Raw genomic sequence first — 16934 nt, forward strand, 5'->3', positions numbered from 1 at the left:
GGGCTACTGTTTGGGTAGGAAGCTTGCTCTAGCTCAAGTCTTGAAGGAAGGCCCAGTGCTGTTCTTTGGTAAGTACTCTTCATGTGATGATCTACACCGAGTTACGTTTTTTTGGAAAACTTTTGGCACAACTTTACAACAGGCTAAGCACTGTGTCATATATAATTTTTTCTCCCACACGGCAGGTTAAGCAAATTGTTCAAGTCATTACATTAGATATGCTCTATATGACAACAGGCAGATCTCCAAATATCATCTTGATTTCCCATAATTCTTCATGACTGGGTCTGAGTATCCTATAACATTACAGAGATAACTGTCCTCACTTAGTTTTGGAATATATTTGAGTTGAGCAATGCCTATTATAGTTGCAAAATGTCATATGCATAGTACTTAGATCCCACCCCAAGTCAAATCATTAGATACATTTTAAAAAATTCTCTTTGATTGGATGACCAGTATGTAAGGACAGTGTTTAAAGGTTTACAGAATTTTTCATTATCTGCATAACTTTATCTGGCAAAAGAATGCCTATTTCTATAAGCTTTCTTATACAGCTCTTGAAAACACCCATTGGTAAACGTATTACAGCAAAGTTGTAAAATATACGTTTATACTATATGTAAAATCAACTGCATGTCTTTGGCATACATGCTTGCATAAACACACTCGCTTGAGTGAGTGAACCTGAAAAATCCACTCACAAAGAGTTTTACTCAGAGACAGTCACTGGGTTAAGCTTTTAGTGATGCTGAGAGCATCTCCAGTACTTAAAGGTACATCCACGGTTTGGGTATAAAATGGACCTAAAAGCAAACCATATGCTCTTCCTGGTACTTAGCTGAAGCAGCAGAAAGCTATTCCGATGCTAGAGAAAAACATTACCACATCGTATTTCTGAGACACAGTTATGTCCGTTTTTAAAGTATGCACAAATATGGCTACATATACTGTATTTTTGATGAGAGAGTTTTATAAAAGGGAAATTTTGGTCACGCATGACTCTTCATGTAAACAAGCAAACTTGAGAACTCTTATATCAAAGGCAATTCCACTGTATACCTATTCTGACAGAATATAAAATAGTTTTGCAACTAATCATTTTGGGGTTAAATAAAAGACAACTAACAACAAAAATCTCTACATTATTGATTTAAACTAAAAATTATTTTGTTGGGGGTGGAGGCAAAAAAATAAGAAAACAGTTTGATCCATTTGGGGAATTTAGCTGAAGATTAATGGTCTTAAGTCTAACTAACTGAGGGAGATTTTAATTCCCAAAGCATTATCTACCCTTTTCATTAGGAAGAACTGGATATTAACAGAAGGCACCCATTACATTTACCTTAGGAAGAACTGTTTACACTTATAAAATGAATTGAAAAAGGCAAAAAAGATACTATCCAAGGATTATAATAAAAAATATTCTAAAACAATTTGGTAAGTTTAAAAACCCAGCCAATAGCTAATTACTAGTGAGTACGTTCCTCCAAAAGATTAAATATTAATGAAGGAAAACAAATTTATGTAATTCTAGAGATCAGAAATCATGATCTTCTTGTAAGAAGTATGTTTTATTATTTTAACCTTTTATGGTTGAACACTAGCTCTAAAAAAGAACCATGAATATGTCAGCATGGCATTTCTTTTTATTTAGTCTGAAAGCCTCCTCTTAAAAAAAAATTTAAAAAAAAAAGAGCAACATTTTCCCTCCCAGTATGGCACCTTTCTCATAACTGAGCTTTGTCCAAAATCAGAATCTGGCTCCAGAAAAAGCCAATCATCAAGATATGGTATTTTCTTACAGACTTTCTGACAAGAGAACATGACAATATTAACCAAATAAATTCAACACAAGGAAATAATGCAACTCAAAGCAAACTACTTTTTGTTTAATCTCATTTTTTGATTCTATACTAGATGACCACTATTCTTAAAGCGTAAAATAAATTGGGAATACAAGTCAAAACCAGACCCTAGTTAAAGAAAATGGAACACCGAGAACAGTGGGTTAGCAAAAGTAAACTCAACAACACACTTTAAATCAACTGGGAAAATTTTAATTAATAAGCATCAAATGTACTTTACATTGAAACTGCAATACTGAAACTGTGACATTTTAAATATTCTTCACAAAAAAGGTTAGTGATTTTCTTTTTCCTGGGAAACATGGAGATCAAATTATGAGCATTGATGCAGAGTCTAGGTCACTGTGGTTTAGTTAATGCTAGTATCTGAAGAGATGTTCACATTTCACATCTACAATAAGGTAGACTGTGAACTACTTGTATCGCTGAATTTAGCTAAAATTCCATGAGATAATTTAGAGGACTGTCAAACTTTTGAAGTGCAAACTCATAAAACTTTACATTGGGATCACTTTTTTGCTTCAACTGCACCTGACTTGAGAATACAGGTAATTTTTATTTCCTAACTCCTTGGAAAATATTTCTCCAATAAGTCTTATGTCTTCTTTATTATGGGTTGTTTTTAAGAAAGATTATTATCTCTGTGGTTAGTTTCCCACAGTTGATAAAAATCCATCAAAAACATTATGTTAGCAAGGAGAAGAGCTGTTTTTCTAAGGCTGCAGGAACACGAAAGAAATAGCACTTCTTATTTGTATTAGCACAAACATTTAAACCTAGTCACACTGCAGGTAAATCCAATATAGTATTCAAAAGTTCTATAAAAATGAACAAAAGATACGTATTTACTTCCATTGCTCCAAGAGTCAAACATCAGATCTGCACGAGAGTTGTACTGTAGCACTTTGCTGGTCCAATTTAAGAGTTCAAAGTCCTTTTTGCTATTTGGCCCAATGATGTCCACATCCGAGATAAATTCAGTTCAAAAAACAGAAATTAGGGCAAAGACTCCATATAGCAAAGCACAAGGATATGCTACTAGAAGTTGCTGTCCTTCCATGGCTAATGCAGAAATAAAAATTTTGGAAGCAGAAAAACTACACCATCCAATAATTCCAGCAGTGAGAATGATTCCTACCATTCCTCTGTAGCCGACAAGGAAAAACAGGGCGAGGGGAGAGAAACAGTAGATGAGATTAGTTACATAAGAATAAGTTTTAAAAAAGCACTTAAAAATCCACATGTAGATATCCGCCGAAATAATCAAGATGTTTTTCAAATACTGAAATGTACCTCACAGTGAATTCCATTATTTCATGTGATAAAAAGCTCATCTGTAACACATCTTGCTCCTTAATCAAGCACAATTTCTCAGCCTTGGCAGCACTGACATTTGGGGTGGATACGCTTTTGCTGTGGGGGTGTATCTGTCCATCGTTAGGAAGTTACGCAGCATCCTGGCCTCCAGCCATAAAATACCAGGAGCATCCATGCCTCCCACAGTTTTTCACAACTGAAATTGTCTCCAGACATTGCCAAGCGTCCCCCGGTTGCAAAACTAACTCCGGTGGGAAAACGCTGTTTCAGTAGAAAATACTGTGTGTAAAATTTGAATGTAAATGTATCGATCTTAACAAATGAGAAGAGTGAAGCAGGGACACTGTGAGGCCATCATCCTGCCAAATCTCTACTACCAAATAGGTGATATATACTCTTCTCCTAAACTTTCATTTTCAAAGTGTAACAAAGCTCAATCTTTGCTCGTCCAGCACTAGCCACAAGGAGGAGCTTGAACTGTTGAGAGAACATCTCTGCACTGGCCATGAGAAGTAATTTTATTAGCTGTACTTATACCTTTATTTTTAATTTTATTTTTAATTTTTTTTTATTTTTTTCGGTACGCAGGCCTCCCACCGTTGTGGCCTCTCCCACTGCGGAGCACAGGCTCCAGACGCGCAGGCTCAGCGGCCATGGCTCACGGGCCCAGCCGCTCCGCGGCATGTGAGATCTTCCTGGACTGGGGCACGAACCCACGTCCCCTGGGTCGGCAGGCGGACTCCCAACCACGGCGCCACCAGGGAAGCCCTATACCTTTATTTTTAAGCTTACCTAAAATATTATTTTAAAATAACACATATTTAAAGCTGTGTACATCTGAGAACACGATAGGCTAGTAACAGCCTCTTCCATAAAAAGAATGCTCCATTTTTAGTTAAAAAGCTGTTAAAGAGAGAATATGTGTTTATTATTCATCCACTTAGCATATGCCCGATATCTTTTTTTTTTTTTTTTTTTTTGTGGTACGCAGGCCTCTCACTGTTCGTGGCCTCTCCCTTTGCGGAGCACAGGCTCCGGACGCACAGGCTCAGCGGCCATGGCTCACGGGCCCAGCCGCTCCGCAGCATGTGGGATCTTCCCGGACTGGGGCACGAACCCGTGTCCCCTGCATCGGCAGGCGGACTCTCAACCACTGCGCCACCAGGGAAGCCCTGCCCGATATCTTTAAGAAGTCAGATATGGTATAGAAAATATCAAAGAGAGGGTAAGTATAATTCTAAACAACTTGATCTTTTCCATGCAGTATTTAAGTTAACAATCACCACTGTTCAATTTGTTTATGGACACTGCTAAGTACGCAAAAAACTAAATTCTTTATCATAGGTAAAAGAGAGATGGTATAAAAGATTTTTAAATTTATTCTCACTTCCATTATTCATCACTGAGAAATATAAAACACAGTCCTCACATATAAAAGGCACTATCTAATATGTTGTTGAATCAGTGATTTATCTCAAACTGATGGTGAGGTAAATCCTATTACACAGAATTAGTCAATCAACCCCCAAAATAAAGACCAGCACTTACTGCAAAGAAAATATCACTGCAAAGCTGGAAAGCAGGATCATGGGAAGAAGACAATATCCAAGGACGCTTGCCACACAACCGAAGGAAACACCAGTCATACTCATTAAGTTTAATAAACAAAACATTCCTAGGCATCCAATTGCACTGATCCCATATACATAGCCAAACTGGATTTTGCCAGCCTACGGGTAAAGAAAAGATTACAGGTTAAGGGCAAAATAGTTATTTTTGGCTTCTTTCACCTGAAATGGCACTCACAGAAGATATACAACTTGTGAGCATTAAAATCCACAAAGGTACCTATTCTTTATACGGAGAAGTAAAACAGTGAGCAGACTGGCTTTTATATCCTTCTTAAGAAGTTTAAAATATCCACCTCCCAACACACAGATATTGTTTTTCATTTTCTAGTTACCATTTGAGCTTGGCATAGAATTCAACAAAGATATAAAATCATGGTATGATCACCTAAAGTAGTAGATTTCTAAAAATAAATCTGGCTGATTTTAAGCAAATAAACTACAGAGACAAGATGGAAAGCCATTCAGATGTTTGGATAGTAACTAGTATCACTTGAAAGTACCCAAATTCCATCAAAATTGCCCTGAAGCAATTTATTCTCATTGGCAGATGTAGCTATAATCTTTTTAACAGCAGAAATAATCTCACTATTCACTTTACATGGGTGTTAGAGGAATTAGGAGAAAGGAAGCCAAGATAAGCAGGAAGCCAGGGTTCTGTGAGGAGGGGAGGAGAAAAGAAAAGTGGTTAATAACTGGGCAAGAGGAATATAATGGAATATATTTTCTTCTTTGTTTTTCCAAATTGTTGGTTGCTTTATACAGTTCTCTGACAAACAAACAAACAAACACAAACCTTAAAGATTCTGCTCTTATAAAAGACAGCACTGAACAGTCTTAGGGCAGTGAATGTTAGCTTAATTGTAGTTAGTATTCTTAGTCCAGCTATGTGAACAAACATTGTATTCAGGGTATGCTATCACTAAAATCAGTCCACAGAGAAGCCTTTAAAAAGTTCCTGGTTTGTCAGATGTTTGACATATAAAACTCAATTGGGAGAATGTCTCCACAGATTACATTAAATAGCAAAATCCTTGGGATTTTTGTTAGAATCAATATTTGTTTGTAAATACTTGAGTAAGAGTGTAGAAGTTTAAAAGGGCTCAGCTGAGTTCACTAATGCACTCATATAGTAATAATAAAACCTTATACTTATACAGTGCTTTAAACTTTTCAAAGTGTCCTCACATAACCTGTCTTGCTTAATCTCCAAAACAAACTTGTTAGGTGGGAAGCATAGTATTATCTATGAGAGGGAGGTGAAGGATGAAATGACTTTGCTCAAGGGTAGAGTAGGAGCACTGAGTTCACGCCCAGTTTTTCTGACTAAAAAGTCCATCTTCGATCCATTATGTCATTTACCTCTTCTAATTCAGAAATGACATAAAATAAAACAAACAGTAATAATTATCTTTACAACTTTTCATTTTCAATATGCTTTAACATTCTTAGGGAGATGGGAGATAGGGACTAAAACCTGTTGCCTTTAATGTTTCAATTCATTAAATGTTAAAATAATATACAGAAGACCAGCATTGCTACAAGAAAACACCACCTAATGATGAAATTTTAAAAAATAGCAATAAGCTAAAAGTTTTGTCAGTTTTTGAAAGGAAGGAATTTTGATGAGAGACTAAAGCCATACGATATTTATTAATATTTTTTCCCTAATAACTGAAGCACTTAGTGAAACAAGAAATGATTTCTAAATACACTATATCTATTATCAGTGGAGAAGTAATGAACAGGTACAAATTCAAACAACTCAATACTATTTAAGACACATCAAAGACTTGACTGTATAAGCAGAGTCTCAATAAAGGCTCTTGGTGGAACATTTAATCTCACACTGAGAGTTGCAACTAACATCTTACCAGTAACAATGTGGCTCCAAAAGCAAGGCAAAAAACCATTGGTCCTGCCAAGTCAGTCTCATTCATGATGCTGCCATCTGCTACTTTTAATGGGTGTAACACTGTGAGTGTTTTTTGCCAGATGTGATCAAAATTGATACCTAATTCTAAAGAAAAAGAAAATAAGGAAGTCAATCAGGATTTGTGATATACTTTTAGTTTACCAGAATCTATGTTCTAACAGGAGAAAAAATGAAACCACCAATATCAAAGGAGTGATCTAGCAATATCAGATGATATTATTTTGGTGAGTCCTCAATATCAGTCTTTACTGATTATGGTGGTTATTCCACAAATATCCAATTTCTGGTCTGATGTTAGAAACAGGTATGGACATGATGAAACAGACACTCTGCTATGTCTGCATAGCAAAGAATATATGGACAGTGTTAACAGTAAGGGACTCTATACCTGAGGCTTCAGGAACACTGGAGTTCCTGTGAAAATGTATACAAAACTACGTCTCTCTGCATGTGTATGCCTTTTTCTGAGGAGAGTATGCATAGCTTTCACTAGACTTTCAAAGCGTATCTGATCAAAAAACAAGAAACACTTTAGAACTACTGCTTTTTGTGTTTCGGGATACAATTTGAAAAACACCATACTTTTCAGTGATGTTACTAGCTCTGTCAGCTTATTTCCGTGCAGAATAATCAATACCACGCTATTTCCTCTCATTTCTTCCACTGATAGAATTTCAATAATAATCTGAAGTAAAAGTTACTCTGCTCATATACTGACATACTTTATTATCACTTTATAAAGATCTATTAAAAATCTGGTCCTCCTGGCTCAATGTGGTTTCATATACACTCTGTTCAAAATGAGTCACTTTAGTAGAAAACTGTTTTCTACAGTATTATTCTTTCAAAGAAAAGGGTAACTTCTCCAAACTAAGATTTATTTTCACTGACCAGCTGGGTACTATAGAGTACTATCAAGTGTTGCAACCAATCGTACCTTCTAATAAAGGTGGCTCGTCCTCAAAGTTGTTTCCATATAATGGCTGAGGCGTAGTTGGAGTATACGCCTGAGCTGGCTGGAAAATCTGCCCGGTGTACGGCTGTTGTGGCTGCACCATGTCTGGAGGGACAAACCGGCCTTGGTGCGAGTAGTCATAGCCAGCATACTGTCTACAATAAAAGTAAGTTACATTTCTCAGAACTATGTCAACGCCCCAAACTGATATTCCCAACAGGCAGAAAATCTTAGTCATGCAATTCCCAGGATATCTCTTTGCCAGTTTTTATAAACGGTGGTTGAAATTAATTACTAAGATCAAGCTGATTATCTACAATAAGTTGTCTGTATTTTATAGAGAATTTTCCTGATGATGTTAAAACTCACTTATGCAGTGCTTAAGCATTTCACAAACTATTAAGTTTTTAAACATCAGGAGGTCAACAAATGAAAACGTAAACGTTTTCTTGTACTTTCCCCTTTAGTGAGCATACATAAAGATAGCTGTGAAATAAAATTTATGCCCAAGACTATGAATAAAAACTCAGGATGACAGACTTCGTACTGCATGTTACGTTAATTTTCCACTGTAACTCAGATCTCTCCATGAGAATGAATGAGTATAAAATCATTCTTCTTTCTTCTCTGTAGTATGTTATTTTTTGCAAGTGGGTAAATCTCTTTAAGAACAACCATCAATTTCAAAAAGTGGAAAAAAATCAAGCTTCTTTTTTGTGAAAGCTTTCTGAATATACAAACATTATTAGCACACCTTGCATCTAAATAGTGCTTTTAATTTTTCAAAGTAATTGTATACCGATTGTCTCCTTTGCTATGTACTATAACAAATCTTGCATTTTAGAAGGAAACCTTACCATGGCTTTTTTAGTGATGAAAACAACAGGGAACAGAAGGATATTGAAGCAATATCTTTTAAAGACCTGTTTTACTATGTTCCAGAAAAATATGACTTAGCTATCAATGGTAAGAAATAAAGAAGTAAAGTAACTATTGTAAAAGTAAGCTACTTTAAAAATGAGAGCTGAGAAGGCTTAGAGATCTTTTAGTCTAATTATCTTTAAAAATTTTTAATTCCCTTTTGAAAAATATAAAAAATCTAATGACCTCATTATTGAGATTTTAAAATTAAATCTAATTTTAAATTAACTGAACATCTTGATTAAAAGCAAATCAAAGGTGAAGGTTCAACTACACACAGCTCTCATTCTCATGACTTACCACGCTAGTCCAATACATGCTTAAAAAAATACTATTTATTTTTCTAGCTATAAAATATAGAATTCGCTACAGCATTATTTTAATAGCAAAAAGTAGAAACCAAAACAAAATATAAACAGCTATCAGTAACTACACTGTGATATAGGCACAGACTACTCTGCACCTTTTTAAAGGTGTGAGGCAGTTTTGTCTGCACTCGTAAGAAATGATAATCAAGAAATATTCAGTGGGGAAGAAAAAATCTAATATTCAGAACAGTATATACCATATGCACCCACCGTGACTATGCTTTTTAGAATATGTATGCATATCTATGTGCATGTGTGTATATATATATACACGTACATTATATACACCATTATATAGGTAAAGGGACCCAGAGACAGGAGAAGTAAAAGACTTAATTTTCAGGTTATAAACTTTTGTACCTTTGCACCTTTAAAAATCCTGTATATTTATTATTTGTTGAAATTCATTAATTCTAAAATGTCATATGTAATACATGGGTATATATTAACTACTGAAAATTTCCAAAAACATAAATAATAGGCTTTTGAATATTACCGTGTAAAACACTGTTTTAAGTCTTTAATGTGAATTATCTCACATTATTCTCTCTACAATTCTTTAGGAGGTCAATTTTATCATCCTCTCCATTACAAAAATGTGGAAACATATTTGGGTTAAAATGATTTGTCCATGGTGGTGCCAGGATTCAAAACTAGACTTTTTAATTCCAATAGCCAGCTCTTATAACAACTGTAGTAAAAAATTACCCTCAAATCCTACCTGACAGAGACAGCCATAATATCTTTTTCTATACATGCATTTCCCCAGTCATTCTGGTATGCAAGGATCTTGATTACTATTCTCTCTCTCTCTCTCTCTCTCTCTCTCCCTCTCTCTCTCTCTCTCTCTCTCACACACACACACACACACACACACACACGGAGTTTCCACAGGGCTAGCTGGTTGAATTAGGACAAGAACTCACATTTTCTGATTTAGTAAAATATGCTATTGTGTTGATCTCTGTTAGGATGCATCATAAACCCACCTTGGAGTTTATGAAAGAGCTAGAAAAGCTCCATATGGAGGTTTCTACAATCTGCATAAACAAATTGCATTTTATACTCTCTCTCCCCAAAGAGAGCAAGAGAGAGAATATCAATGTGTATGCAATAGAAAAAACAAGAATGACATAAACCTGTGGTTCTCAAAGTCTTTGATCTTAGAACCCATTATACTCTTAAAATTTATTATTGAGCACTCCTAAAATTTTTTATGTGGGTTATAGTATCAATATTTATTATTTTAGAAATTAAAACAGAAATGTTTAAATAATTAATTCATTTAAAGTAACAATAAATCCATTACATGTTAGCATAAACAGTTTTATGAAAAAATTATTTAAAAAAATTACTGAGAAAAGTGGCACTGTATTCTATTTTTGACAATCTCATTAATGTCTGGCTTCATATAAGACAGCTGCAAATTCTTATATCTGCTTCTGCACTCATTCTGTTGTGATATACTGTTTTAGTTGAAGTATTTGAAGAAAATCTAGTGTTGCAGACCTGTAGTTGGAAAAGAGTATTTTAATAACCTTTCCAGATTATCATGAATATTCTTTTTTTTTACCTTAGTTGTATTTTTGTAATTTCCCCAGTTTATTTGAAAACAATCTTTTCTGACATATATTCATGTGAATTTTAGATCAGCTATCTCCAAGTGCACAGAAATTACCTATATTTGCCTATAAACTAAGCACTGATAAAAGAATACTTAACATATCAATATTTAAGCATTCCAACATAAAAGGACTTTTTCCCACTTATTATTTTTTTCCCACCTAAGTTGATCTAAATTTGACATTCAGGTTAATTACATGCATGTAAAAGCAGACGCCATCCCCAAACTGACCCTAAGGTAAACCAGCACACAAGTGTCCTTCTTCCCGGACATAATTACATTTCCAGAGGCAAAGTGGTTCAAACGGGAACACTTAAGCTGACTTCCGTATGAAATCAACTAGACAGACACAAACTAAGGAGTGAAGGTGCTGAAGATTAATCCCACAAATCTTCTTCCTTCCTGTCCTGTAAATGCACAAGTGTGCACCCTGCGCATATATGAACACTTCTTGCCAACATCACTGGACACCAGGCCCTGACATCAAGAGGGAGTGCAGGGCAGGGGCCCCATCCACACAGAGGGAAGAGGTAGTGCAGATTCTTGAAGTGCCAATGGGCTCAGATGCTGATAGGCCTTACAGTGATGTTTCACTTCATTATGCTCTATTTTGCTGCTCTACTATTTTGTTTGTTCCACTATTTCTGTAACTGGGGGCAAAGTGGGAGGTTCAACTAGTCTAAGAACACTTACCCCATAAACTGTCTAAATCAAAAATTTTTATTTATTCTTCTGCCAAATACAACAACCAATTTCCATCTACAATTATTTTTTAAGGTAAGAAACAGTGAGTTAACTGAAGAAAGGGCTGCAGCCTTGGCTGGGGAATGGTGACACTGTGACACCTGACTGAGAATGCGGGCCTGTGGGATGAGCCTGGGCCACAGCAGGACTGGACCCAGGTCAGCAAACCTTCTCCAGGAAGGCTCTGCAGCACCGCACACACTGCTGGTAGACAGTCTCAAAGTCAGTGTCATTACCATAATAAGGATCTTCAATCATGAGTTGTTTCTGTGGATTGTAGCTCCCAAGTAGTTCAATTTTCACTCTGCAGTTTTCAACTTGATTACTTTTCCTATTCAAATCTCTCAGGTTGTTTTCATCCATACATAGTATATAATCAAAAGTGGCAAAGTCTTCTTTGGTAACCTGTCTTGCTTTATGCGCTGTGTTAACGCCATGATTTGTTAGGCAGCTCACAGCTCCTGGATCTGGTGACCGGCCCACGTTCCAGTCAGAAACAGCGCCACTGTCAATGACCCAAGTATCAGAAATGTTTTGATCTGTTACAAGTTTCCCGAAAACTGCTTCTGCAATGGGTGATTGACAGATGTTACCCAGACACATGAACAGCACTGACTTGGTCACCTGTTCGGCCATCTTCATCTTCCCGCGTGCATAGAGCGAATATTCTTTTTGATACATCAAAATGCAAAGCAAAGTAGTAGTTTGTTAAATTTAACTTGCAACATGGAGCTAGAAACAATGCTAATGAACTCTGTTGTATTAGAATAAACTGATCTGTCTTATACTTTAATTGGATCCTTTATTATTCATGTATGATTTTGTAACACCATGCATTGGCCATTTAGAAAATATTAGTATGAATTATGCAGCTCTTCCAAATATTGACACACTTAATATAAAATATATATATAAATTTTTAAAAATCAGCTTTGTTAATATCACCACTGATCTCATCAGAAAATGGTTAATTATTGGGAAGCTGACAAGTTCACAATGATGGATACAAGTTTTCCAAAATCCTCATTTTTGCCTGAAAACTTGAAATTGATCTTTGGCCACACATACTGTCAATTGTTTTCCTTGAAGTAACAGGTCACTTCACTCATTTTTGAGAAATTTTTCAAGTCTGAATAACCATAGTTTGTCTGTCAGATGTTCTTTCCAATAAAAATGGTTTCCACAAAAAAGTGGCTGAATCAACTTGTGACTCAAATTGTACACGGGCTTTTCCTAGAGATAATCATTGTACTTCAGTATGAAGCAGAAGTGCTTGAGGACTGTTTCCCACTTTGTCACACAGACTTTTCTAAAAATGTGTGTTGTCAAGATCAGCATTTAATAAAACAATAATTCTTGCAGCTTCATCAAGGGCACCCTTAAGTGAAAATGATTCCCCTCACCCCCCGCAACAAGTGTGTGATGAAGAATACAACGATTACTAGAAAAATTTGATGCCATTGTCTTGCCTCATATTTGGGTAACAGCAGTTCTACCAGTCATTACTTCTGCAACATCAGTGCAAATCTCAACACACCTAAAAAGGTATATAACATCTTAGAATTTTTACAAAAATAGTTTTGACCTTAACGTCTTCCTGAAAGGTCTCAAGAACCCTCTGGGTCTGCAGGCCACACTTCAGAAACACTGATGCAGACCCATAAATTTCATGTAAGGAAAAGAAACACTGCAAACAAATAAGAGCTTTAAAAGTGGCACCATCATTCCTTCTTCAGGATATAAGGTGACAAAGACAACACCGTGGAATTTTACAATTTTTCTTTTCTGGCAGGATCTGCTCAGGAAAATTCCTGACTCACTCCTGTTGGTTTTAAACTAAAACACCGCATGGTAGACATGACCTTTATAATCTAAATCAACACTTTTACAGCAGGAAAAGCAGCAGATGTAAACCAATACTCTCAGAAGCACTCAGTATCAACAACAAGGACAAAAAGCGTCTTAATATACTAGGTTGACTACTTAAGTTCATCAAAATCCTTACATAGTCCATAAAGGTGTTATTAGCTATTTCGGAAGATGAAAAAATACTAGCTTTCAAGACTTTAAAAAATATGTAATTGGTATTACTAAATATTTTATAGGCATATCTAGAATACAATGTGGAACCTGTCCAATATGACAGATGGAGATCAAACGACCTTTTACTATTTCAGTTTATTTTTTGTTGTATGAATGTATGAATGTACAGTACCCAGAGTGGAAATTATGCAAAATGTTAAAGCTGACTTCATAGGGCAAATGTAGAACTAGGGACTAATAATAAGTCAAGTCAAATCTGAAGACAATCCAAGTCAGATGCTATGTGAACCTAGATTTTCATCAATAGAGAGATAAAAGTTAGCTGATCCTTGTTACCAAGTTGGCGTAACAAACAAAATGTTATTTGATAAACTGACATGGACATAAAAATGTCATTAGGGTGCAGAAACAATACATATAGGTACATAGAGAGGAGTTCAATTTTTTTTTTTATGAAGTTCAGAAACCCAGTCATTACTGCTAACACATTAGGCTTCTTATTTTCCTAAGCATCATCTATAAACTCACATTCATTAACTGGCAGTAATGTTTATATAAGCATCTGGAATGAAACTTTTTCACTAGTACAGAAGCAATGCTTAGTGGTACATGATTTGGTTGGAACAGAATTGTGAGAATAGTTAGCAAGAGAATATCTTTAGATATTCTGCTCTGTGGAGAACTGAAGTGAGATGCTAAGTGTAAAGAAAAGATAAGTCACACCTTTAAGAGATGCAAACATGGACAGAAAGAAAGAAATATAGGAAAGAAAGGCAGAGACAGATAAAGCTAGGAGGCTGCAATCTAAATGGAATAATTCTGTTGAGTCCAAACATCAATATCATTTGGTTAAAAACAGGCCCACATACAGAGACAGGTTTTCCAAACCCCTGTTGCAGCACCCTGACCAATCTTATATTCATCTGCCCTGTCATACTGAACAATCACAAGAAACACATATTTAGGTAAATAAATGAGTGGAAATTTCTCAACATGACTTTTCCAATTCTGCCGGATTAACTGATAAAAGAGATAAATCTTCAATGGCATGTAATTGAGAATTTAAAAGAAAGAAAAAAAGTGGTTCACAGACAGCATTATTTACATGTTCACTCCCATTGTCCAATGTGTTGAATTTTAGGGGGGGGGGAAGCTTTAGAATGTATCAAAAAATAAGCAGATTCAAGGAGTTTTGTTTTGTAAAAAGTATAGCCTATACAAGACAAATGATACTGTGGGGCTGAATTTGATTTTTGCTTTTTTAAATTCTTGGGCACTTTCATTCAGATTTATTAATTCAAACACATTCTAGTACTAATGTTTCTCTCAGATTGGATATGCACCCTTTCCATGCCCTCAACCTGGGAAAATCTTCATTAGGTTTTTAATTCAGAGTCCATAGATGCACATCTAACACACGAACTGTCTGGACATTATATGCACATTACTGTGGGTGTTTGCATGCATATATTTCTCAGAAATAGGCCCACAGTTTTCCTAAGATTCTCAAAGTGGTCCTGGACCATCTAAAAAAGGTTAAGTAGGCCAGATATAGGAAACGCCTTCACTGGATGGCAGGCTGAAAAGATTAACTTTAAGGACCTAAGAAACTAAGAATATGATGTCCTAGAGGAGACTGGTAAAAAGCTTTAAGTTTTTTGCCACAAACACCATGGACTATAAAAAGAACAGAGTTTTGGTTTTGTTTTTTCAACAGTTCGTGGATAAAAGGTTTTGGGTTCCCCTTACTTCAGTCTGTAACCGGCAATTTGTGTGTACTGACTGATCATAAAGTTTTGGTGTGTGGAGTAATAAAAGTGATTATCAGCTGCTTTATGAAAACCACCTGATGATTCATAGTATGGTGCTTACACTGTTCAATAGTGTCACTCAGTGCTTTCAGTTAACAGCTGATAAAGTCTGAAAGTTGGACTGATTTAGCTATTAAACAAGCTGTCAAAAGACTTGAATTTTTAACTCGTCTTGTGGCCTAAACAGCCTATCTTCTAGGTACTTAAAACTTCTATCCATATCTTAAATGATGTACAAATACTGTCACTAGAAAAAGGTTCTTCTAGAATCTATTTTTCCACTCATGGCACACCTGAAAATTGTGCATAAGATACCAAACCCTAAATAGGGCAATCCCTTCCAACCCAAACAAGTGTCACAGATCTCTCCGGAGGTATAAAGATTATGAAAAGTCACGTTCCTGATACGGAACATGTTCACACATTCACTCTTACGCAGAACCAAACATTCGGGGTACGTGCTTTCAATGCAATCTCAACTAAGTAAACGGGCAAAGTTGAAAAGTTACTTGCTATAAGGTCCTCCACTTCCTCCATAATCGTAGGACTGCTGTGACTGGTCATCGATGCTGTAACTTGTCTGGTAGAAATCTGTGTTTAAGTTGTCAAAGCCTGACATTGCAAATGATCTGCAATAAAAAGAAACAGCAAAGACTGCTTATGCCCAAGGTCCTCCCTGAATTCGGTCCTGATACTTTACTTAAGCAAATACCCTCAGAAGGCAGTAAATAACTTCTAAAATTTTGGGGGGCAGCATTTGGAAGATGGGTCGGGAGTGGGGTGTGCTAAAGAAATGTCTAGACTCTAAGTCGAGGCCCGAGAAGACACCTCCACTTCAAGGAGCTGATATGCCTTGGGTTCGGGGCAGGGACGTGGGAGAAGGGGTTTCGTGGGGTCTAAAATATCAACAACAACAAAGATGATTCCTCACCTCTGGACAGCTGACAACACGACAGCCTCCTGCAAAATAAGGCCTGGGCCGGCCAGGAAAGCGCAGACTCCTGCAGGGGCCTCGTCAAAGCAAGGCCCGAAAGGGAGGGAAGGTCTGAGCGAAAGGACCGGGGCGCGGTGCCGAGAGGCGGCAAGAAGCCACCCTGCCCAGGTGCGGGGAGAAACCGAACAGTGAGCCACGGAACTGGGCACTCACCAAACGCAGAGGCGGAGGCGAAAGCGGAGGCGGAGGCGGAGGCGGAGGCAGAGGCGGCGGCGGCGGCGGCGGTAGCTCCAGCAGCTCCGGCAGCCTCCAGTAACCCCCCCAAACTCAACTAAGGACCCTGCACTAGCCCCGTTGCTACGTGTCAGCAGGTTAAAGAACTGCTTCCGGGGCACGCCCGCTCGCGCAGGCGTGTTAGCGACTTTGCGCCCGGGGCGTACAACGGAGAGAGTTGGGGGGCGGGGGAACGAGGGTACGATATTGAGCATGCGCAGTATCGACCAACAAGTCCAGCAGCGGGCCAATGGGAAGAGGGAAAAGCTTCCGGCGGTTTAGTTAGCGGTGGAGGCAGAAAGGCGCAGGCGCAGCAGTTGTTAGTTGCTGTTTGAGAGCGGGAGTTACTTAGTAGACCGAGTTCCCGGGTGAAAGCGTGCAAGAGCCTCTCAACACACACACATACAAACACCCCCCCCCAATGAAACAAACAAGGAAAAATAAAATAAACAGCAAGAAACACACTTGCCTTCAAACAAAAATAACAGTAGCAAAAGGACATAAACCAAAAA

The 16934-nt window shown here is 37.1% G+C and overlaps 2 protein-coding genes across 2 annotated transcripts; both read right to left on the bottom strand.

Moving 5' to 3' along the window:
- Nucleotides 1-1572: 1572 nt before the first annotated feature.
- YIPF5 (Yip1 domain family member 5) lies at nucleotides 1573-16524 on the bottom strand. The gene is made up of 6 exons (XM_079918610.1): nucleotides 16363-16524; nucleotides 15725-15844; nucleotides 7687-7859; nucleotides 6688-6833; nucleotides 4734-4915; nucleotides 1573-3013 (listed from the first exon to the last, which is right to left on the bottom strand). Exons 2-6 carry the CDS (start codon nucleotides 15832-15834, stop codon nucleotides 2851-2853), a joined length of 774 nt encoding a protein of 257 aa, XP_079774736.1. The 5' UTR covers nucleotides 15835-15844; nucleotides 16363-16524; the 3' UTR covers nucleotides 1573-2850.
- On the bottom strand, nucleotides 11069-12996 carry LOC307184512 (low molecular weight phosphotyrosine protein phosphatase-like). The gene has a single exon (XM_079918053.1). The coding sequence runs from the start codon at nucleotides 12040-12042 to the stop codon at nucleotides 11521-11523; it is 522 nt and encodes a 173-aa protein (XP_079774179.1). The 5' UTR covers nucleotides 12043-12996; the 3' UTR covers nucleotides 11069-11520.
- Nucleotides 16525-16934: the final 410 nt, after the last annotated feature.

The sequence above is a fragment of the Stenella coeruleoalba genome (genome assembly GCF_951394435.1).
Source record: "Stenella coeruleoalba genome assembly, chromosome: 3".
Classification (NCBI taxonomy): domain Eukaryota; kingdom Metazoa; phylum Chordata; class Mammalia; order Artiodactyla; family Delphinidae; genus Stenella; species Stenella coeruleoalba.